At 37.5% G+C, this 25,791-nt stretch overlaps 1 protein-coding gene across 3 annotated transcripts in view; it reads left to right on the forward strand.

Annotated features, from left to right (window-relative positions):
• Positions 1 to 25,077, forward strand: part of STON2 (stonin 2) — a 255,201-nt gene extending 230,124 nt beyond the window's left edge. Inside the window, exons 5-7 of one of the 3 annotated variants that reach the window (XM_053697346.1) lie at positions 4,376 to 6,187; positions 16,677 to 16,879; positions 22,516 to 25,077. In XM_053697346.1, the coding sequence (XP_053553321.1) occupies positions 4,376 to 6,187; positions 16,677 to 16,879; positions 22,516 to 22,605 (2,105 nt within the window). In that variant the 3' untranslated portion in view covers positions 22,606 to 25,077. The remainder of the gene's footprint in view (positions 1 to 4,375; positions 6,188 to 16,676; positions 16,880 to 22,515) is intronic. The other 2 variants (XM_053697347.1, XM_053697348.1) reach the window with 2 other exon arrangements.
• The last annotated feature ends 714 nt before the right edge of the window (positions 25,078 to 25,791 follow it).

The following is a 25,791-nucleotide window of genomic DNA, read 5'->3' on the forward strand; positions in this document are numbered from 1 at the left end:
AAGATTTTTTTTTATAGCAAATTTAAAAGTAAATTTTATTTTCCTGTATCATGTGACAGCCATTAGCCAATCACACAATGCAAATACGTATAAATTGTGCACTCTTGCGCCTGCCTTATGGGACCAGTTGTCCCATTTTTAACGGGATCGCCCAAGCACCTTGTCCTGTTGCCCACAAAAATTTTTGAAGTGATTTTAAAACGTCTGTTTTTTATACTGTCTCTTTTATTGATTTTTTTAATAATTATGAATTAATTTACATATTGTAAGTAAGGCACTGAAGTTAAGTCACCGATAGCAATGTTACACATAGTTGCAAACTTTGCTGCCATAGAATATAAGTTGCATTATATGGCAGCAGTGTTATGTAACTATGTATAACATTTATATAAACATTGGGCAAGATTACATATGAGGCTCAAGCTTCAGCGTAACTGCTGAAACCTGCGTAACTCGTAATTTCACCCTTCACATCGGGGAACCACATAAACCTCGCCAGCAGTTAATAAACTGCCGTAAGTTGGGTAAACTAGCGATGTCCAGAAATGTGAGTAAATACACATTTCTGGAGTTTAGAAACTGCTGGCACCTAAGAAAATGTAAAAAAAGTTAAATATCCCGTAAAAGTCTAACCCGCCTCCCAAAAATAAACCCGACACGTCAAAACCCTTATATCCGCCATCACCCCACATCACAACTAATAATAAAAGTATTGACCCCTAAACCGCCAACCCCAACATCGCAAACTACCTAATAAATCTGTTAACCCCTAATCTGCCATCTCGCCACATTGCAAAGTAACTGCATAACCCTTTAACCCCTAAACTACCATCCCCCCATATCGCAATAAACATAATTAAGATATTAACTCCTAAACCGCCAACCCCCCACAACGCAAATTACTAATTTAATTACTAAGCCCCCTAACCTAACACCCCCTAAATGAACCCTAATTACATTAAATACACTAAAAAACCTAAACTACCCATTGCCCCTAAAGGGGCATTTGTATGGGCATTGCCCTTAAAATGGCATTCAGCTCTTTTACAGCCCAAAAAAAAAAACTAATTTAACAAAAAAAAGCCACCCCAATTTTTTAAAAAAAAAGCCTAAGTCTAACACCATTGGCTGATTTGAACAGGATAGCATGTGTCTCTGTGTATGTGTATAAATTCCTGCATCGGCTTTTTTTTTCTAACACTTGAGATATCTTTTAGCCCTTATAACTTTTGTGTGCAATATATACAATAATGTTATTAGACAGTGTTAATATGAGTGTAAACGTAATTTCTGATGTATTTTTGAAGTGTTTCGTGAAACATTTATGTTGCAGAAAACTGTTAAAATCGACAGCTCTTCGAGAGCAGAAAAGATTGTTGTGTTAAAGGCAAATGTGCATGCGCAATCGCAATTTTTCAAGACTTGTAATACTTGCGCAATGGAAATTGATGGCGAAAAGACAATATTGTGTGCGGAAAACTCAAAATGCGCGAATTGTAATCTTGCCCTTTAAAATTTAAGTTTAAGGCCCCTTTTAGATTTACTTTACATATTACTATTTTATAAGACTTACAAATTGAGTACAAAAGAGCTGGGTTCTATCGCACATCCCCAGAAAAATACGCATATCATGCTACTTTAGGGTGACCAGTTGTTCCATTTTTAACGGTATTGTTCTGTTTTTTAACACCTTGTCCCGTTGCCCCCAGAACTTTTTAAAGGAACTTCAAAACGTCCCTTTTTTATACTGTCTCTTTTATTAATTTTGTAAATAATTATTATTATTTCATTTACATATTGTATGCAACACAGTGAAGTGAAGTCACTGATAACTACTAAGTACTAATGTCTTATGAAGAGTAGCTATGCAAAGCATAATAATGACAGGCAGCAGACTTTTTATATATCACCTGACAGTGGAGACATAGGGGCCTATTTATTAAGCAGCAGATTCTGCTTCGGAGCCCCATAGAAAAAAAGATAAAAGAAGGCGCTAACATAGTGCGGTTACCAATGGGATGGGACACGCTTAGCAAATATACCAAATACTCACAGGATGAAAGACACTTGAGAAGTGTCACAGGTGCCTCCTGGACTCTCTGAGTTGTCCAGCTAACTCCCACTCCACTGTGGTGGTAAGGTTCCGCTTGTCTCTGCCAATTTGGATGGCTCCGCTGGTGGTCCTGGCTCCCAGCCAATGTTCCAAAAGGACTCTCTTGCGGTTTCCCCAAATCCAGTTATCCAGTTAAGATCCGTGCTCTCCGGTGGGGGGTAATACAGTAAGGCAAAAAGTGGTTTGTATAGTGGTGACAAACTACAATATTGGCAATAAAGATATCAAGAAAAGAAAGTTCGTGGCTGCAGTTATAAAATCAATAAGACTTTATCATTTCTGCCTGAAACGGAATTTAAGAAACAGCGTTCATAAGCGATCAGGATGATTGACGGCCCCTGCTAGCGGCCGTTTGACCGCCAGTGAGCAGGGGTGACATTGCACACACATTTCACTAGAGAAAAAGAAAAAACAGATACTGTCTCACACTATATTACTAATGATGCTAGGACTCCCAAAAAAAAACAACTCAATCTCCCTAAGGGTTAATATGCAAACACAAAACTAGGATAGGGGAGCAGCGCTAAGATAGCAATAAGGGAGCTACTATAGGATATAAAGTGATACCTATTGGTTAGTGCTAATAGATGATGTATATAATAAATCAACAGTGTATTACAGTATACAATAACATAACAGCTGAGTAAAATGTTTAAAAGGTTTATTATTAAACAGATCTGTATCACAATTAAAAAAAAAAACGGATCCTCAACAGATAAAATATATAAAAAAAATTAATGAAAAACTCATATAATACTGGAGGAGGGACCAAGTGAAAAAGTCTAAAAAATGTAAGATAATGTGAAAAACAATTAGGCTTGAAAAATCAGCCAATAAGACGTGAAAAAAATCAATGTGTATATATATATATATATATATATATATATAAAAAGAAAGGAAAATATAAAAGTGTACAAGTGCAGTTTCTAATATCCAGAGATATGAGCTATATGGTTATATTTTCCAATCCTGATGTAGTATATACATACAGTATGTGTCCTTTTAGAGTGAAAAAATATATATATCCTGATGTGCTCAAATGCTAGTTTAGAGTACCTTATCACCTCTAGGTGAGTTGTGTTGAAGTGGATTGTTGTCCAATGCGTCAGCCTGTCAGCTGATGTTGCTGCGTGATTACACAGACATCTACTGCTGGATCCTGGAGTAAATCCTTGTTCAATAAAGTGTAGTCACTCGGTGGCTCCGTTTTGAGCGTGTTGATGAAGTTGTGCTGGGTGTTAGCTTATTCCTTGGTTCCTCATGTTGAAATTGTTGCCGGCATTCGTGCAATCAGCTGGAAATGCTTGTGCATTGTTAAATGCCGACAGCGTATGCTGTCAGCATTTAGCGATATTGAGCGGACATGATTGGCTACAGCGAATCATGTCCACTCACCTCTTACTAAATCTATGTACTCCATAGAAGTTAATTGCAAGTTAACCTAATAGTTTAATGTGACTTTAACTGTTAAGAAAATTCTTTCAAAATATAAAATAAAAGGCACATACATAAATGGAGTCTTTTGGTTTGCAAGTGTTGTAGATGAAGTGTTCCTTTTTTTCCATCTTCAAAGTCTGGTCACCCAAACCTACTTACACTAACCCTTATTCCCACATCAAGATAGGTCTTCTTTTGCTTTTCTCCCTTTAATAATAGAACAGACTGTAAAAAAAAAAATTCGGACAATAACTTTGTGAACCTATTAAGGGCCAGATTACAAGTGGATTGCTATTTAACGCTCCCGCACGCGCGTTAACTGTGCCAGAAGTAAGCTTTTTGTGCATACCGTGTTGCACTTGTATTATGAGTTGAAAGTAAACTATTTTTGCTTGTGCGCTAACATGATGCGCTTAAAAAGTCGAACTTAGGATATTGCATGCATGATAACCTATTCCCCCATAGAAGTCAATAGAGCAAGAAAAGTGGGGAAAAACACTGTACGTGCTCGCAAACCCGATTGCATTTTCTCAAGCATAATATGTTATATTTATTCATAAATACATGTGTGTGTGTGTGTATATATATATATATATATATATATATACAGGGTATGTAATATTTGGTACAATATATATGTAATTATATATAGGTATAGATATACACACACATATAAAGGGATTAGGGAGGTGACAGAGTGTGCAGAAAGAGCGTTAAATTATCAATTAACTCATAATTTAATATAGTAGTTGTATAATAATATTATATGCTAACAATGAAATAAAAATGCAGTCACACTCACGATTGTCTTTTCACTTCCTTTAGACAATTCCTCATCTTTCCAAGAAGATGAAGAGATAGACATGGATGCAGTCAACTGGCATGTCAATGGTCACACCGATACTGTCACTAGGTCTCGGTTTCCAAGTTGGGTCACCTTTGAAGATGAAGTTTGTATACCTTCTCCAATAGATTCCCCCCGAAAGCTACCAGAGAGCCCAATATCACCTTTGACACCCGATTCTAACCACAATGCAGCAGTGACCTTAAAAAAAAGAGAGCGGCCCAAGAGTTCATTGGTTGATTTCTCCAGAGGTCAGAGACTTAACTTCTCATCATTACACAGACAGCTGTCATTAAACACCACCCCCACAAAAGCTCCCAATCCGTTCCTGGATGAGGCTTTGAAGGATGTTCAACCATCTCCAATCAACCCATTCAGCTCTTTTTTCGAAGAACAGGAGAAACGCTCTCAGCGTTCCTCTGTGTCAAGTGGCCCAGACTCATGCCAAAGTGAATCCGCCTTTATACTTTCCAAAGAACTTGATAGCGATCAGTTTGAGGATTATAGAAAAAAGGCTTTACAAGCTGATGTAGTAGAACAGCTCAAGCAGATTCAGATTGAAGATCCAGATTCCCTTACTAGTCCCACTTTGAAAGATGACCCATTAAAACTTGATGAACCCATTGGGCCTTGTTTAGATTTTACAAAGCCTCAACCAAAGGATGGTTGGCCAGTTATGTTAAGGATTCCAGAGAAGAAAAACATCATGTCTTCTAGACACTGGGGTCCTATCTATGTTAAGTTGACAGCGGCTGGATTCATACAACTTTTCTATGAAAAGGGTCTGGAAAAGCCCTTCAGGGAATTTAAACTAGAAGTCAATCATGAGATATCAGATCCTAAACTCCAGAATTATGATGAGAATGGTAGAATACACACTGTTCGAATTGATCGGGTAACATATAGGGAAAAAAGGAAATATCAGCCAATGCCTTTGGTAACTCACTCTGGAGACAGGGAACAATCGGTCAAACTTGGGACAACTGACTATTCAGATTTTGTTAGCATTATTTCTTCTATACAAAATGCTTTATTTAAACTTCCAGCCACCGTAGATCTCAGCACTGTGCACCAAAATTATGTAGAGGAAGAGATTACCGTGGATGTTAAAGATGAATTCCGTGCAATTTTAGCTAAAGGGGACAATCAGATCCTTCATCACTCTGTGGTCACACACATACATGTTCTTAGCTTCCTCTCAGGTATGGTTGACTGCACGCTTGGACTTAATGATGTTTTCATTAAAGGGAATGAAGTTGTTTCCAGACATGACATCATGCCAACTACTACCACCAAGTGGGTGAGATTTCACGACTGTGAGTTCCATGGTTCAGTAGATGAAGATGTGTTCCACAGATCTAGAATGGTAGTATTTACTCCACTGGATGCTTGCAGGTTTGAGTTGATGAGATTTAGGACAGTGTTTTCTGAAAAAACATTGCCGTTCACTCTAAGGACAGTGGCTTGTATCCGTGGAGCTGAAGTTGAACTGCAGAGTTGGTTGGTGATGTCTGCTGGCTTCTCCTCAAATAGGGACACTCTATCCCAGGTGCCTTGTGAAAATGTCACCATACGACATCCAGTACCTGCTGAGTGGGTGAATTATTTCCGCAGGGACAGTGTGCTTGGGGAGAGGTCTCTAAAAGCCAAAGTAAACAAGGAAGCCAGCTTTGGTTCTCCCAGCCTTTCAGGGTCAGAACCAGCTATGAGAGTCACGTTGGGAACTGCAAAATATGAGCAAGCTTTCAACGCTATTGTATGGAGGATCACCAGGTTGCCTGATAAGAATTCAAGTAAGAGTTGAAATGCATACTGTATTAGCTAAGTTAAAATTAAAATAATAGTGAATATTGAAATGTGCATTTCAGTACCTGCCAGAACCAGTTTTCTGAACAGCCATAATGTTTGACTTAAGGTGCACGTGGCATATGTGCGTATGCTGCTGAAACAGTAATAACTTTTAATACAAGTATTTTACTTATACATATATTTAGCAAAAATGCTTTAATTCAAAATTTAAATGCACTCACACAGATTTCAGTTTTGATCATCACATCTATTTAATTCTGCATGAATAAAAGTTATAGAATTTGTAAAATGATAAAACCTACCCAGCATAGTTATAAATATCTACAGTATAAAAAGACATCTGCTATGTCTGTGTTCACTGATGAGCAACAAAGCTCTGTATTATAAATGCAAAACAATAAATCTGTCTTATTTGGTTACAAGATGGGTTTATACCTATGAGCATGAAAGTTATAATAATGACAGGGGGGGTTGATTTAAATCATTAACAGTAAGACTCGATTTAAATCATGATGTTCTACATATTTTAATTTTTAAAAGAATAACTTTTCAGATTATTTTTATATCAGAAAGTTTAAATTCCATTAGAAATACATAGATAGATCATTGAAATAATGAAATTCTTGGGAGGTGAACTTTCTCCAGTTTATATTTGATGACTTTTTCTGATGTACTTTAATAATGACAATTTAAATAGCTTTATTTAACTAAAACAATAACATTATATTTCATTTTTAATGCTTGCCCCTCCCTCCTCACACATAGGTCCTTGTGCAGATCTATTAAAAAACAATACTGACTGGATTATATTAAATTGTGTTAAATAAAACAGTACCACAGGCCCCAGTAACTGTGGAGTTTGGTTATTTAGAGTGATCCAATACTTTGGTGTGATCTGGGTGAGCAGTGCCCGGAGTCTTATAGGTAAAGAAACTTCCATAGATGAATTATCAATGCTTCTGTACAGTCAGAAGGTGACTTGGCAATCTGCAAATATACAAAGAATGATGGGATATAAACACACAGCACAAATACAATTCAAAGTATTTAATCACTCTTCCCATAAGAAGATAAAATGCACTTACTAGAAGTAAAATATGCACATCATAAGACAGTCCATACACGGTGGTCCCAGCTTCCATTTTGCTTGAAACCCCTCTAGTCTCCCTTCAGTATGCATTGTTCGTACTCCTGTGTAATAATCCAATATGGGGAAAGGTATTCGGAAAAGCTGCATAGCGAGTAATTCAGCTGACGTTAATTTAGGCCTCTACGGGTACTCCCTTAGGACAAAATAGCCAGTTAGACTGTGTAATTAATTAAAACCTAATAACCCTTGTACTTATTAGGTTTTAATTAATTACACGGTATAACTGCTTTCATAAGTATCCATGCTGCAAAATGTGCAAGTTAGCATCAATTCTATATTATAACAACAGTCAAAATATAAAATCCGCTTTACCCAGGACTATAAGCGTTATAGATAGAAGGGAGAGCCTATATACGGTGAGACATATAAATAATAGCTACCTTAGTTACAGACTCTGCCTATGAGAATGTCTGCAAGAGTAAGCAGATTAAACACGTATTTTGTCCTAAGGGGGTAGTTGTAGAGGCCCAAAGTGTTGTCTGCTGAATTACTATATCCTGTAGAGGCCAGGAGTAATGCACTACTGTGATCTAGCTGCCTATCACCCACTGTATTCAGCTAGCTCCCAGTAGAGAATTGTTCTCTCTTAACAAATGTTACCAAGAGCATGAAGCAAATTTGATAAAACTAAATATGAAAATTGTATGCTCTATCTGAATCACGAAAGAACATTTCTCTTGTAAGGTGTATCCAGTCCACGGATCATCCATTACTTGTGGGATATTCTCATTCCCAACAGGAAGTTGCAAGAGGACACCTACAGCAGAGCTGTTATATAGCTCCTCCCCTAACTGCCATATCCAGTCATTCTCTTGCAACTCTCAACATGCATGGAGGTAGTAAGAGAGAGTGGTGAAATATACTTAGTTTTTTATCTTCAATCAAAAGTTTGTTATTTTAAATGGTACTGGAGTTGTACTATTTTATCCCAGGCAGTAAATAGAAGAAGAATCTGCCTGAGTTTTCTATGATCTTAGCAGGTTGTAACTAAGATCCATTGCTGTTCTCACATATGTCTGAGGAGAGAGGTAACTTCAGCGGGAGAATGGCGTGCAGGTTACTCTGCTATGAGGTATGTGCAGTTACAATTTTTTCTAGAAATGGAAAATGCTAGAAAATGCTGCTGATACCGGATTAATGTAAGTTAAGCCTGAATACAGTGATTTAATAGCGACTGGTATCATGCTTACTCTCAGGGGTAATACCCTTATAAAATTGCAATATAAAACGTTTGCTGGCATGTTTAATCGTTTTTATATATGCTTTGCTGATAAAACTTTATTGGGGCCTAGTTTTTTCCACATGGCTGGCTTAAATTTTGCCTAGAAACAGTTTCCTGGGGCTTTCCACTGTTGTAGTATAAAAGTTACAGTTGTTGCAGTTAAAATTACAAACTGTGACATCCAGCTTCCCTCAGGAGTCCCCTGTATGCTATAGGACATCTCTAAAGGGCTCAAAGGCTTTCCAAAGTCGTTTATTGGGGAAGGTAGGGCCACAGCAGGCTGTGGCAGTTTGTTGTGTCTGTTAAAAAACGTGTATATCGTTTTTTTTATCCTTTTTTTTAAATTAAGGGGTTAATCATCCATTTGCAAGTGGGTGCAATGCTCTGTTAACTTATTACATACACTGTAAAATTTTCGTTTGATTTACTGCCTTTTTTTACTGTTTTTCAAATTTTGACAAAATTTGTTTCTCTTAAAGGCACAGTACCGTTTTTTATATTTGCTTGTTAACTTGATTTAAAGTGTTTTCCAAGCTTGCTAGTCTCATTGCTAGTCTGTACAAACATGTCTGACATAGAGGAAACTCCTTGTTCATTATGTTTAAAAGCCATGGTGGAACCCCCTCTTAGAATGTGTACCAAATGTACTGATTTCACTTTAAGCAATAAAGATCATATTCTGTCTTTAAAAAAATGTATCACCAGAGGAATCTGACGAGGGGGAAGTTATGCCGACTAACTCTCCCCATGTGTCAGATCCTTTGACTCCCGCTCAAGGGACTCACGCTCAAATGGCGCCAAGTACATCTAGGGCGCCCATAGCGATTACTTTACAAGACATGGCGGCAGTCATGGATAATACACTGTCAGCAGTGTTAACCAGACTACCTGAATTTAGAGGTAAGCAAGATAGCTCTGGGGTTAGACGAAATGCAGAGCATACTGACGCCTTAAGAACCATGTCTGATACTGCCTCACAATATGCAGAAGCAGAGGAAGGAGAGCTTCAGTCTGTGGGTGATGTTTCTGACTCAGGAAAGATGATGCAACCTGATTCTGATATTTCTACATTTAAATTTAAGCTTGAACACCTCCGTGTGTTTCTCAGGGAGGTTTTAGCTGCTCTGAATGACTGTGATACAATTGCAGTGCCAGAGAAATTGTGTAGACTGGATAAATACTATGCAGTGCCGGTGTGTACTGATGTTTTTCCAATACCTAAAAGGTTTACTACTATCCCTGTCGAGGACAGTTGTGCTTTTTTAGATCCAATGGATAAAAAATTAGAAGGTTACCTTAAGAAAATGTTTATTCAATAAGGTTTTATCCTACAGCCCCTTGCATGCATTGCTCCTGTCACTGCTGCTGCGGCGTTCTGGTTTGAGTCTCTGGAAGAGGCTTTACAGGTAGCGACTCCATTGGATGACATACTTGGCAAGCTTAGAGCACTTAAGCTAGCCAATTCCTTGGTTTTCTGATGCCATTGTTCATTTGACTAAACTAACTGCTAAGAATTCTGGTTTTGCTATACAGGCGCGCAGGGCGCTATGGCTTAAATCATGGTCAGCTGACGTGGCTTCAAAATCTAAGCTGCTTAACATTCCCTTCAAGGGGCAGACCCTATTCGGGCCTGGTTTGAAGGAGATTATTGCTGATATCACTGGAGGAAAAGGTCATGCCCTTCCTAAGGACAGGTCCAAATCAAGGGCCAAACAGTCTAATTTTCGTGCCTTTCGAAACTTCAAGGCAAGTGCGGCATTAACTTCCTCTAATGCAAACAAGAGGGAACTTTTGCTCAGTCCAAGACGGTCTGGAGACCAAACCAGACCTGGGACAAAGGTAAGCAGGCCAAAAAGCCTGCTGTTGCCTCTAAGACAGCATGAAGGAACGGCCCCCTATCCGGTAACGGATCTAGTAGGGGGCAGACGTTCGCTCTTCGCCCAGGCGTGGGCAAGAGATGTCCAGGATCCCTGGGTGTTGGAAATTATATCCCTGGGATATCTTCTGGACTTCAACGCTTCCCCCCCAAAAGGGAGATTTCACCTTTCACAATTATCTGCAAACCAGATAAAGAGAGAGGCATTCTTTCACTGTGTACGAGACCTCCTAGTTATGGGAGTGATCCATCCAGTTCCAAAGGAGGAACAGGGACAGGGTTTTTACTCAAATCTGTTTGTGGTTCCCAAAAAAGAGGGAACCTTCAGACCAATTTTGGATCTAAAGATCTTAAACAAATTCCTCAGAGTTCCATCATTCAAGATGGAAACTATTCGTACCATCCTACCTATGATCTAGGAGGGTCAATATATGACTACAGTGGATTTAAAGGATGCTTATCTTCACATTCCGATAACAAAGATCATCATCGGTTTCTCAGGTTTGCCTTTCTAGACAGGCATTACCAGTTTGTAGCTCTTCCCTTTGGATTAGCTACAGCCCCAAGAATCTTTATGAAGGTTCTAGGGTCGCTTCTGGCGGTCCTAAGGCTGCGGGGCATAGCAGTGGCCCCTTATTTAGACGACATCCTGATACAGGCGTCAAACTTCCAAATTGCCAAGTGTCATATGGACGTAGTACTGGCATTTCTGAGATCGCATGGGTGGAAAGTGAACGAGGAAAAGAGTTCTCTATCCCCACTCACAAGAGTTTCCTTTCTAGGGACTCTGATTGATTCTGTAGAAATGAAAATTTACCTGACGCAGTCCAGGTTATCAAAGCTTTTAAATTCCTGCCGTGTTCGGTGGCTCAGTGCATGGAAGTAATCGGCTTAATGGTAGCGGCAATGGACATAGTGCCGTTTGCACGCCTACATCTCAGACCGCTGCAACTATGCATGCTCAGTCAGTGGAACGGGGATTACACAGATTTGTCCCCTCTACTAAATCTGGATCAAGAGACCAGGGATTCTCTTCTCTGGTGGCTATCTCGGGTCCATCTGTCCAAAGGTATGACCTTTCGCAGGCCAGATTGGACAATTGTAACAGATACCAGCCTTCTAGGTTGGGGTGCAGTCTGGAACTCCCTGAAGGCTCAGGGATCATGGACTCAGGAGGAGACACTCCTTCCAATAAATATTCTGGAAGAGCGATATTCAATGCTCTTCAGGCTTGGCCTCAGTTAGCAACTCTGAGGTACATCAGATTTCAGTCGGACAACATCACAACTGTGGCTTACATCAACCATCAAGGGGGAACAAGAAGTTCCCTAGCGATGTTAGAAGTCTCAAAGATAATTCGCTGGGCAGAGACTCACTCTTGCCACCTATCAGCTATCCATATCCCAGGTGTAGAGAACTGGGAGGCGGATTTTTTTTAAGTCATCAGACTTTTCATCCGGGAGAGTGGGAACTCCATCCGGAGGTGTTTGCACAATTGATTCATCGTTGGGGCAAACCAGAACTGGATCTCATGGCGTCTCGCTAGAACGCCAAGCTTCCTTGTTACGGATCCAGGTCCAGGGATCCCAAGGCGACGCTAATAGATGCTCTAGCAGCGCCCTGGTCTTTCAACCTGGCTTATGTGTTTCCACCGTTTCCTCTGCTCCCTCGACTGATTGCCAAGGTCAAGCAGGAGAGAGCATCAGTGATTTTGATAGCGTCTGCGTGGCCACGCAGGACCTGGTATGCAGATCTGGTGGACATGTCATCCTTTCCACCATGGACTCTGCCTCTGAGACAGGACCTTCTACTTTAGGGTCCTTTCAACCATCCAAATCTAATTTCTCTGAGACTGACTGCCTGAAGATTGAACGCTTGATTTTATCAAAGCGTGGCTTCTCCGAGTCAGTCATTGATACCTTAATACAGGCACGAAAGCCTGTCACCAGGAAAATTTACCATAAAATATGGCGTACATATCTTTATTGGTGTGAATCCAAGGGTTAGGATTCCCAGGATATTATCTTTTCTCCAAGATGGTTTGGAAAAAGGATTTTCAGCTAGTTCCTTAAAAGGACAGATTTCTGCTCTGTCTATTCTTTTGCACAAGCGTCTGGCAGATGTTCCAGATGTTCATGCATTTTGTCAGGCTTTGGTTAGAATCAAGCCTGTGTTTAAACCTGTTGCTCCCCCATGGAGCTTAAATTTGGTTCTTAAGGTTCTTCAAGGAGTTCCGTTTGAACCTCTTCATTCCATAGATATCAAACTTTTATCTTGGAAAGTTCCGTTTTTGGTAGCTATTTCCTCGGCTCATAGAGTCTCTGAGTTATCTGCTTTACAATGTGATTCTCCTTATCTGATCTTCCATACGGATAAGGTAGTCCTGCGTACCAAACCTGGGTTTTTATCTAAGGTGGTATCTAACAAGAATATCAATCAAGAGATTGTTGTTCCATCCTTGTGTCCTAATCCTACTTCAAAGAAGGAACGTCTATTACACAATCTGGACGTGGTTCGTGCTTTAAAGTTTTACTTACAAGCTACTAAAGATTTTTGTCAAACATCTGCTTTATTTGTTGTCTACTCTGGACAGAGGAGAGGTCAAAAGGCTTCGGCAACCTCTCTTTCTTTTTGGCTAAGAAGCATAATCCATTTAGCCTATGACACTGCTGGCCAGCCTCCTGAAAGGATTACAGCTCATTCTACTAGAGATGTGGCTTCCACTTGGGCCTTTAAAAATGAGGCTTCTGTTGAACAGATTTGCAAGGCGGCGACTTGGTCTTTGCTTCATACTTTTTCAAAATTCTACAAATTTGATACTTTTGCTTCTTCGGAGGCTATTTTTGGGAGAAAGGTTTTACAGGCAGTGGTGCCCTCTGTTTAAGTACCTGCCTTGTCCCTCCCTTCATCCATGTACTTTAGCTTTTGTATTGGTATCCCACAAGTAATGGATGATCCGTGGACTGGATACACCTTACAAGAGAAAACACAATTTATGCTTACCTGATAAATTTATTTCTCTTGTGGTGTATCCAGTCCACGGCCCGCCCTGTCATTTTAAGGCAGGTAATTTTTTCATTTAAACTACAGTCACCACTGCACCCTATGGTTTCTCCTTTCTCTGCGTGTTTTCGGTCGAATGACTGGATATGGCAGTTAGGGGAGGAGCTATATAACAGCTCTGCTGTGGGTGTCCTCTTGCAACTTCCTGTTGGGAATGAGAATATCCCACAAGTAATGGATGATCCGTGGACTGGATACACCACAAGAGAAATAAATTTATCAGGTAAGCATAAATTGTGTTTTTTGGGTTTATGTCCCTTTAAGGTATATTTCTCAATACAGTGTTTATTGTATACTATTTTTGTTGTGAATAAGGAGCATGCTATTTCTGCAGACACATTTACCGTTTTGAGAACTACAAAACCAAGAATATGTGATATCTTCTTGACAAAAATAATCTTATAGAAACCTCTAGGAGAGTGTGACATTGTAAAGGGATTCATTTAAAAAATAACCAAAAATTAAACATTGAAGCCATAAATATACATCCTAATGCCACATAATTAAAAACGAATCCTTATTTCAGGATGAATAACCTTTGGATTGTAATGTACCTTAAATAAAAACTATATTTCGATTTTTCATCAAAAACATTTTATTTAAAAAAAAATAAAAAAATGTGTTATTATATACTGTATATCTAATGTAAGATCCCCTGGATTGCACTAAAGGGACATTAAACACTAAACAAATGCTAGATAGAATGATGCCTTCAAAGAAAAGATTAGTCTGAGAATAACATATAGATGTATTTTTTTAAAGTTTCATTAGCTGTTTGAATATTGACAAAATAAGTGTAAAGTTTTAATGTCTATAAAACAATGGGAACTGCCATGTTGTAACTTAGGTTACCTTTTCTGCTGTGGCCAATTAGGCACAGTTATAAATAGGTCACTAGAGTGTGCAGCCAATGGCTGTGTGGAACATAACCGTGTTCTGCGCTTCCATTTCTAACAGCAACTGAAAAGCTTTTTGTACACTCTCTCTGAAAAAGGGACAGTCTAGTCCAAAATAAACTTTCATGATTCAGATAGAGAATGCCATTTTAAACAATTTTCCAATTTACTTTTATCACCAATTTTGCTTTGTTGTTCTCTTGGTATTCTTAGTTGAAAGCTAAACCTAGGTAATATGCTAATTTCTAAGCCCTTAAAGGCCGCCTCTTCTCTCAGGGCATTTTGACATTTTTTCACCACTAGAGGGTGTTAGTTCATGTGTGTCATAGATAACACTGTGCTCACGCACGTGGAGTTCAGGTGAGCCAGCTCTGATTGGCTAAAATGGATGTCTGTCAAAAGAACTGAAATAAGGGGGCAGTTAGCAGAGGCTTGGATACAAGGTAATCACAGAGGTTGAGAAGTGTATTTATATAGTGTTGGTTGTGCAAAACTAGGGAATGGGTAATAAAGGGATTATCTATGTTTTTGAGCTGTAAAAATTCTGGTGTAGACTGTCCCTTTAAGTTTAAAAGTACTTAGAAAAAGCTCTAGGAGTAATTGCTACTAAAAAGGTTGAAAACGGTTGTAGGAAACCTTCCCATTTGTCAGTTGTGACTTGTAACAAAATGAAAGGCAAAAAGTATTATACTGAGTAATATGTAGCGCTAAATCACAGTATAAGTGATACTATGGTAATGTCACATGGGGAAATGACAACGCTCTTTATGTATATGATGTATCAGGGAAATCTACATGAAAAACACAGATATACCAAGGGCCTTTCAAGGTGGAGTAGTTTGTTTTTTGGAAGTAAAAGATACACAGCAAAAATAAAACATGATATCTGGTTAATTTAGTTTGAACTGCCTAATGTGTTTGTGGGTTTTTGTTGTTGTTTTGTTTTTTTTACTTTAAAGGGAAATTCTCATGTAAAAATAATATGCTCAATAGAGGATGTTTTTTTAAAACAAATGTATTTTACTATGTGCTGAACTTGTGTAAAAGGTTTAAATGCATAGTCCAATTTCTGCTCCTGTAGCTCTCCAGATGAGGATACAGCTGGTGAGCCAATACGAAAACCATTGGCCACATCTTAGAGCAGACCGGAGGTGTTCCAGGAGTGCAACTTTAATTACGCGTTTTACTTTCTAAAGTTAAACACATATTAAAAGAAGGGAATTCCCTTTCATTTTAAGTTGGTCACTTTGTGAAACCAAGATGGACATTATTAAAGAATGGTAACCTAGACAGACATCCCAAAGTGGGACAGTTCCACAAAATGCCAAACATTTGTATGCTGTATATGAAGTAAGACTCTAAAGAGGGAAGCAAACATTTCACAACTAAATATCTACGAATATAAATATTAGAATTTGCAGAAGGAGCTGATAGTAATTAAATAAGACACACACAAAAATGCTGGTTTAAAATGTATTTCTTGGTAAAGATCTATCTGTCTGTCTGTTTATCAATGTATCTCTCAGGAAGGATCAATAACACTTCTGCCAATGGTGTTTTCATTATTTAGATAGGGCATGCAATTTTAAACAACTTTCCAATTTACTTCTATCATCAAATTTGCCTTGTTCTCTTGGTTCTCATATGCTAATGTCTAAGCCCTTGAAGGCCGCCTCTTATCTCAGGGCATTTTGACAGTTTTTCCCAGCTAGCGGGTGCTAGTTCATGTGAGCCATATAGATAAACATTGTGCCCACTTCTGTGGCGTTATTTATGAGTCTGCAAAGATTGACTAAAATGCAAGTCTGTCAAAAGAACTGAGATAAGGGGGCAGTCTGCAGAGGCTTAGATACAAGTTCATCACATAGGTAAAAAGTATATTAATATAACTGTGTTTGTTATGCAAAACTGGGGAATGGGTAATAAAGGGATTATCTATCTTTTTAAACAATAACAATTCTTAAGTAGACTGGCCCTTTAACTGCCCTCAATATGTATTCTCCAGCAGTTTATCTAATATTGTCATTGGACTGCAACCTTCTTTCACATTTACTGTGTACTGTAAGTACCACATGTGCAGTTGATCTCTAAGTTATAAAAAATAAAAAATAAACTTGTTTTAGTAACTTTGTGCATACAAAGAATAAAAATAAAAAATAGTTGTTTTTTTAAAGAATTTCCCAAAGGTTGAAGGAGGTGACAATATTACTAACATCTATGTCACAGCTGCTGTAGGTTCCCATATTGATCCCCTCTTCTTTCACAGGTTCTGGCCAACCTCACTGCTTCTTCTGCCATCTGGAGTTGGGCTCAGACCGGGAGGTTCCTCAGATATTTTCTCGCTACACAGAAGTAGAATTTGATATGCCGGCCACCTCTGCCTCCAAAGCCGCTGTACGCTCCATATCTGTGGAGGAGAAAACTGATATCAAGAAGTGGGTCAACTACTCTGCACATTACTACTACAAGGTGAGATTCTCGTGGAGGTAATACCGAGTTTACGTGTCCTGCACCGAACATCAATATCCTTACTGTGCAACTTTATCTGAGTCAATTTTATATTACTGTTGATATTCTTTGTGTTAGAGAAAGAAAATGCATCATTGAAAGGGAATCTGCACTCACTAGAGTTTTATTCTTCAGGGAGAGTGATTCAAACAACAGCGTTAAATAGGTTAAGTCCCACCCTACATGAATAATTAGACAGCATTGCTTAGAAACTGCCAGGAATGTAAATAGAGCATATTCTGCTTTGTGAAGAATGGGAAATATTCATATTTCATATCGAGTTAGCGCATTTGGCAAAATGCTATCGGGTTTGCGTGTGAGTAAGGGTGTTAGTTTTTTGTTTGTTTTTTCACTTTTCACGCTCCATTGAAGTCTTTGAAGGAATACGTTAACGCAAATGCGATATTGTAATTTCTGCTTTTTGTACAAGTCTGGTTAGCGCGCAAGCGAAAACTTTTTACTTTTAATTTTTAATATGCACGGTATCTGACGCTCTCAAAAAGCTTACTTCTAGTTCAGTTAACATTCGAGCCGGAACAATAAATCCACTTGTAATCTGGCCCGATTTAAAATATGCCCAAGGGTTATGCTTTATCATTATTTATGCACATATATGCTAATTAGCACGGCAGTGTTTTGTTTTTTAGAGGAAAGGCGTCATCTGGGAAGGAAAAAGCAGAAAGTGTTAATACAATAAGTTAACTAGCTGCAACAAACATAAGCCTAGATATTATCAGATTTCTTGTGTAAGATTTCTTGTGTCTATGGAAAAAAAAATAATTGTTACCGTTGGTGCGTCTGCCCTAGAATAACAATCTCAGTAATGGGCCTTTGAGAGCTTATTTGCTGTTGTAATAGAAGAAAGCTTGTTTGCCACCTAGTGGCCATGTTAGCAGATGCAGGTATATTTCTTAGCCTTCCTTCACATGATAGACAGATGTGAATACATTTTTACATGGATGTATTAAATGACAGTTTTCCATATTCTTTGCATTCATCCAAAAACAATAAACAAAGGTCCCTTTAATGGGAAAACAACAACTTACTCCTCTGCAGACAAGAAAGGCTTCACATTTCAAAATGAATTAACAATGTCCTTGTCTGTTGATTCATTTACTTTTGTTCTTGGCCAGTCCTGAACACATACAAAATAAAATAAAAAAAATTGTGCTGCTGCTGCCTTGTATCATTAGCAATAGCTACTCATATGGTCTTATATGGTCCCCAACTTCCACATCCCCGATACTCCCCTGACATTTTCCATTTGTAACACACAGAGCACACCTCTTTTTGCATTGTTAGGGCTAGGGCAGGGGTTAAGGTTAGAGTTTTGGCTAGTAGGCTTAAGTATTGGTTTGTATAGGGTTAATGCTAAGAGATGGTTAACGGGTTCAGTAAGCATTAAAGGGACACAAAACCCATTTTTTTCTTTCATGATTTAGATAGAGCAGCAATTTTAAGCAACTTTCTAATTTACTCCTATTATAAATGTTTCTTCATTCTCTTGCTATCTTTATTTGAAAAATCAGGAATGTAAGCATAGGAGCTGGCCCATTTTTGGTTCAGCATCTGAGCAGCGGCTGCTGATTGGTGGCCCATGTTGAAAAGCATACCTAGGTACGGTAGGCTTCAGAGCAGCAATGCCCTTCTGGAAGCTAGCTGTTGGTTAGTTACCGTACATATATGCCTCTTGTCATTGGCTCACCCAATGTGTTCAGCTAGCTCCCAGTAATGCGTTGCTGCTATTTGAACAACGGATACCAAGAGAAAGCAAATTTAATAATAAATGTAAATAGGAAAGTTATTTAAAACTGTATGTTGTATCTGAATCAGGGAAGAAAAAAAAGAAATGTCATGTCCCTTTAATTGTAAACAGGTGCGATCAGTTTAGACAACAAGAAACCAGCAGCATGTGCCAGTTGACTTTATACAGTGGCCATGCACGTGATACGTAATCACAATTCACCCTTTGCTGTGATGCAACCTATTAGACATTCACAGCAGCACCATAAGAGTGCTGGGTAGAATCACAGGCCCTCGTGTTCTGCTGAACCGCATGCACCTAATTATAAATAAAAAAAGCAATGGCCGGGTCAGACACTGGGACCAGAGATATAAGAAGTTCAAAATTACATTAAACATACAATCCTTTGGTTTTTATTAGACTTTACAGTACTATTTTTTAAATCTCAATGAATCTATTAAAGGGACAGTCAACACCAGAATTTTTGTTGTTTAAAAAGAAAGATAATCCCTTTATTACCCATTCCCCAGTTTTACATAACCAACACAGTTATAATAATACACGTTTTACCTCTGTAATTACCTTGTATCTAAGCTTCTGCTGACTGCCCCCTTATTTCAGTTCTTTTGACAGACTAGTATTCTAGCCAATCAGTGCTCACTCCTAGGTCACTTCACGTGCATGAGCTCAATGTTATCTATATGACACACATGAACTAACGCACTCTAGTGGTCAAAATGCATTCAGATTAGTGGAAGTCTTCAAGGTCTAAGAGATTAGCATGTGAACCTCCTAGGTTTAGCTTTCAACCAAGAGAACAAAGCAAAATTGGTGATAAAAGTAAATTGGGAAGTTGTTTAAAATTACATCCCCTATTTAAATCATGAAGGGTTTTTTTTGGACTTGAATGTCCCTTTAAGCTATGGTTATTTATAATGTGTGCTGTTCTTTTAAACTCACACACATTCTGCAGTCACATTATAAACTCTGGGGTCACAGTGACATTGCAGCTGTGAGATTGTGTGTAAGACGCAGTGTTGCCCAGTGTGACCCTCCCACAACAAGATGTTAAGATTTTGCTGTAATCACAGATGCTATAATTACCTCACAAACATATACTGTAACTACCTGGTAAAATCTGCTGTTAAAGTGAAGGTAAAGTTAATCAGTCTGCTATGAAAAAATCAATATAGTATTCAAAATTAATAGGATGTTCATTCATCATTTCTTATATTTTTGTATAGTACCTTTGTTTTCTTGTTTAATTTGCTGCGATTTCGCTTGGAAAAAAACAACCCGTCTTTTTTCTTTTTTTTATAAACAACGATCACGTTGTTTATACAGCCAATTGATTTTCTGGCCGTTAGGCGGCCGTCAATTGACGTCAGAAGCTGATGTTTGATTGTGCGCATGCGCGACTAATTATATCTCCTCCTTGAAAGTGAGCGCGTCCTCGTGTTGCGTATGCGCATTAGGCGTTTCAATTGTTTGCCAAATATCCACCGCATCGGGGACGCATGCGCTGCTGAGGAGTTCGTTGACCGCGATTAACGCATGCGCTTTTGCGAGAGATCATTTTTGTGCATATGCGCGGTAAGAAGAGGATAGATGTGCACGAGTGTAGTTCTGACATATAGAGCGGGTGGGACCGCTCTATACGTCTATGTATTGCAAACACGGAAATGCTGGATGGGAGGAGATTAGGATCGGAAGGAATAGTAAAATAATGGTTAGTAAATATGGTCAAATAAAAGTTTATTTAAAAAATAAACCTAGCGACTACCTTGTACGTTAGAAAAGGAAAATAAAGAGCAATTTGTATGTGAATAACTTTACCTTCACTTTAACTACAACATTTAAATAATTCTAAATAATCATAGTTACATAATCCTAATAAACACCATGAAATGCCCCCCCCCCCCTTTCCTGGCTTCATCATGCGGTGAGAATCCGCCATTACAATAGGCCTTTTCCCTAAAGCAAACATTGTGCACTATCTAGCAGAGGAGAGGGCTGTGGGATTTCTTAACAAAAACAAGATTCTAGAACATGAACAAAATGATAAAAAACACAAACACAATGTATTTTATATAACTAACCCAAGTCTACTGAGGTTCATAATACCTGGCATCAAAATGTGTAGCTCCAGCAATATTTTACACACACAAACACACATTCACATATATAAACATACAATAGACACACACACACACACACACACACACATATATATATATATATATATATATATACACATACATATTTACAAATACACACACACAATCACACACACATATATATATATATATATATATATATATATATATAAACATGCTATAGACACACACACACACATATATATATATATATATAAACATACACACACATATTCAGAAATACACACACTCATATATAAAAAACACATATACGGATACGCACACACACATATATATATATAAACATACAATAGACACACACAAATACATATTCACAAATATACACACCCACTCACATATATATACAAAAAAACACTCACATATACGCACGCACACACATACAGTATATATAAACATACAATAGACACACATATATATATATATATATATATATACAAAAAACACTCACATATGCGCACACACATATATGCTCACTCGCACACAAACACACACACATATATATATATAAACATACAATAGAAACACACACATATATATATATATATATATATATATATATATACAAAAAACACTCACATATACGCACACACACACATATACGCTCACTCGCACACAAACACACACATATATATATAAACATACAATAGACACACACATATATATATATATATATATATATATATATATACAAAAAAACACTCACATATACGCACACACACATATACGCTCACTCACACACAAACACACACATATATATATAAACATACAATAGACACACATATATATAGATATTCACAAATATACACACACGCACACAAGCATACTCTCCCCAATTAATATGTAATAACAATTGTCACATATAAAATGGAATACATTAATCAAATCCTATTGCGCTTTTTATTGTTTCACAAACTTCTTTCACTGGTGCACATAACCATAGGCTCTTTAAAAAAATAATACAGGATATGTATTGTATTTTGCTATTTTGCAGATGCGGCACCTATTAAAGGGGCATTCTGATTAACAGCCCAAGTGTACTGATTTAAAGAAATGTGTAATATGGAAGCCATTTTAACTTGGGCAGTGTCATATTATCGGCCCAATTATCATAGGTCCTTATTTAAAATCAAGTGAACCTGCTGATTTGGGTCAAAACTCGCCTAAAATCAGGAGGTTGTATTTAAAATCAAGCAGTGCGGCTGATATACGCAGCTCTTTGTCCAATGCAGGCAGGAAAATATATGCGCCTACAATATTTTACGCTTCAGGCTGCCACATTCATTTGGAATTCTATTAAAAAAACAAGCAAGACTCTAAAACCCTGATCTGACAAGATTCTGTAAGAAGCCTTGTCGGTGTTACCAAGCCCCTCAGGGTATGTTTTAAAGGAAACATTTACCTTGGGAACTCTGTATTTCATTAAGAGGAGTTCACAAATATGCTTTATGTATTCAGTCATCTTCATTACATTTTAACATTTACCAATTATAGGGTTAAGTTGCAGTTTTCATTGCAATATTATTCTCAGATATGGAGGTTCATGTAGTTTATTGGTCCGTTAATATATACCTAGTCAGCACAATGTATTCTATGTGCTTGTATGATGAAGCATTAGAAAGCATGTAACTACCAATGCACCAAGTCACTAACTCTGTCATTTCTTCTTCCCTCTGCAGGTGGAAATAGAACAGAAACAAACACTAAATCCAGATATGGAGGGGGGAGATACAGTCCTGGACAATCCTTGTGAATGTTCTGCCCAGTAGAACTATATTTGTTCACCCCTAGATCGTTACCCAGAGTTATCAGGGCCCCAAAGCCCAATGTGAGGGCGATAAGGCAAACGTACCACACCTGACCGAGTGCGAGACGTCAGGCTGATGAGCAACAGAGCCCTTTTTGTACTGGAAGAAGACAATTAGAGCAGGGCAGCCAGCCCATCCTGTGTGGGACAGAGACATGATTATTATTGGCTGAGATCGAATATCACTGATAATATGCGCAAGTTGCCGCGGCGATTGGGGAACTGGCACCAACCTATGAATGTTCTCAGCAAGTCTGTGCTCATTTCATATTGCACAAAAAAAATTGCCTGTCTGTGTATTTGTGTCAAGTCGTGACCTTTGCAAAACTCTTAGCTTCTGATTTTAATGAATGTGTCAGGTTTTTAGAGAATGCTTTTTCACATTTTGTAGCATTAAAATATAATTGATGGGGAAGGCAAATCACTCAAAGCACATAGCACAATACAGCTGCCCTCTTTAATGGTAACACTATATAGGGAGTGGGAGGGGGAATCGGTGTCTGCTCAGTTCCACTCAGGGGTAATTCGCTGTCTGTCACCTTTACAAATAGCCTATTTTCCCATTAAAGGGCTAAATAACATTTTGCTAATAAATTTAGTAACAATAAAAGTCTTTGTAGACATTAAAAACAAAATGTAATTTACCGCAAAAGGTTATTAAGGTGTAAAAATTGTGTTTTGTCTGACGCTCCCTAGAGAAGCCAAAAAGCAATCTCTGCAAGCTGGAGATGCTGCAAATCAAACAGCTGGTTTAGGCATTTTCAGCACTTTAAAAACCTATTTTAGAGAGTTTGCTTTTTGGCCTCTCTAAGGAACGTTGTACAAAGCACAATTTTTACAGTAAAACAAGAGGTATTTAATGTCGCTAAAGGGACACTCAACCCACATTTTTTATATCATGATTCAGATAGAGCAGCAGTTTTAAGCAACTTTCTAATTTCTCCTATAATAATTTTTTTCTCGTTCTCTTGGTATCTTTATTTGAAAAACAGGAATGTAAGCTTAGGAGCTGGTACATTTTTTGTTCAGCACCTGGGTAGCGCTTAATGGCTAAATGTAGCCACCAATCAGCAAGCGCTTCCCAGGGTGCTGAACCAAGAATAGTCCGGCTCTTAAGGATCCATTCCTGCTTTTTCAAATAAAGATACCAAGAGAATACTACAGAGTGATTGCTTAGAGCAGCAGTGATTGCTTAGAGTAGTGCACAAACTCATTTTACAGCTAGCCCTAATTGGTTACAATCAAGGAATGTAAGATAACAAATACAGGGTTTTCAAGTGTATTTATAAAGTGACATTTTACAGTTACATTTTTTTAAAACACATTGTGCAGGCAGATATTTTGAAATTAAAAAAATACTTTTATTGTTATTGTTACAACAGTTGCAACCATTTACAACTGAAATGTATTCTAGTGCAAAGTGTTCTTAAAGAGAGATTGCTTTAATCCTATCCACCAGATTTCCAAATGAAGGGTTAGATTACAAGTGGAGCACTAACAGTTGCCCGGGAGCGATAAGGGGTAAATCACGGCTCATAGCGTGCATCGGAAGTAGTGGGTGTATTATGAGTTGAAAGTAGTAAATGCGTTCGCTTGAGCACAATTGAATTTAATCCGCGTCAGGTTAGCATAACTTCAGATCTCTGGTTAACTGTTACACGAGACAAAAAAGTTGCATAAAAAACATCAAAAATACATTTAAAGGGACATAATACTCATATGCTAAATCACTTGAAACTGATGCAGTATAACTGTAAAAAGCTGACAGGAAAATATCACCTGAGCATCTCTATGTAAAAAAGGAAGATATTTTACCTCACAATCTCCTCAGCTCAGCAGAGTAAGTTCTGTGTAAAAAGTTATACTTCACCTGCTACCAGCTGCAGGTAAAAATAAAAGAAAAATAAGGAAATGAACAGCAGCCAATCAGCATCAGCAGTGCTGAGGTCATTAACACTTACTGTGATCTCATGAGATTTGACTTAACTCTCATGAGATTTCATAGTAAGCTTCCTTTACCTGATTGGTGAAATAATATGAGAGTTCACGAGGCTCATCCCCTAAGCTGTCCTAGGACAGACACACTAAAATGCTGCTTAGAAATCCTTTACAATGGGAGGTGGCTACTGAGGAACTTTTGAGGTAAAATATCTTTCTTTTTTACATAGAGATGTTCAGGAGATATTTTCTAATCAGCTTTTTACAGCTATGCTGCATCACTTTCAAGTGTTTAAACATTTGGGTATTATGGCCCTTTAACAGTACAGTTAAACACATAATAACACTGGTTGCTATATATATATATATATATATATATATATATATATATATATATATAGTTTATATGTGTGTACATATGTATTTGTTTTACTCTATATTTACTGTACATATTTAACATTTCAATGTTCTTCACTTACAGGTTAATGTCCTTTTTATTCTTAAATACATATATTAATATATATCTATATACCTATACCTGTATATCTATTCCTTTATATGAACAGTAGCAGATATATAAATATACATTTAATAATAAAAAAAGTACATTATTTTTTATGTGAAGAACATAGGAATGTAAAATATGCATTTTGTGCATTGTGTTTGGCTATTTAAATATTATATATAGATATTTAAAAATATTTATAAAAATGGTTAGAAATTATTAAACATACTGTAAAATATATAGATTTATTCTGTGGATTATTTAGAATATTTTACAGTATGCTTAACGTTTAAATCTAAAACGCGAAACACAATTTGCAAACGCATATTTTACATTCCTATGTTATTCACATAAAAAATTATGTTCTTTTTATTATTATATATATATATATATATATATATATATATATATATATATATATATATATATATATATATATATATCTGATACTGTTCATATAAAATACATGTCTATACCTATATATCTATAGGAATACATATATAGGTATATATAGATTTATATAGAAATAATTATTTAAGAATAAATGGAACATATTCTTCTATGTGAAGAACATTGGAATATGAAATACTAATATTTAATTTCAAGATTAGCGCTTTTGAATATACACGGTCGGGTTACATTTTTTCGCTCTCCATTGACTTCTATGGTGGAAGTTAACGCGGTCACACTATTTTTTTGCGCACG

The sequence above is a fragment of the Bombina bombina genome, chromosome 1, assembly GCF_027579735.1.
Source record: "Bombina bombina isolate aBomBom1 chromosome 1, aBomBom1.pri, whole genome shotgun sequence".
In the NCBI taxonomy this organism is placed as follows: domain Eukaryota; kingdom Metazoa; phylum Chordata; class Amphibia; order Anura; family Bombinatoridae; genus Bombina; species Bombina bombina.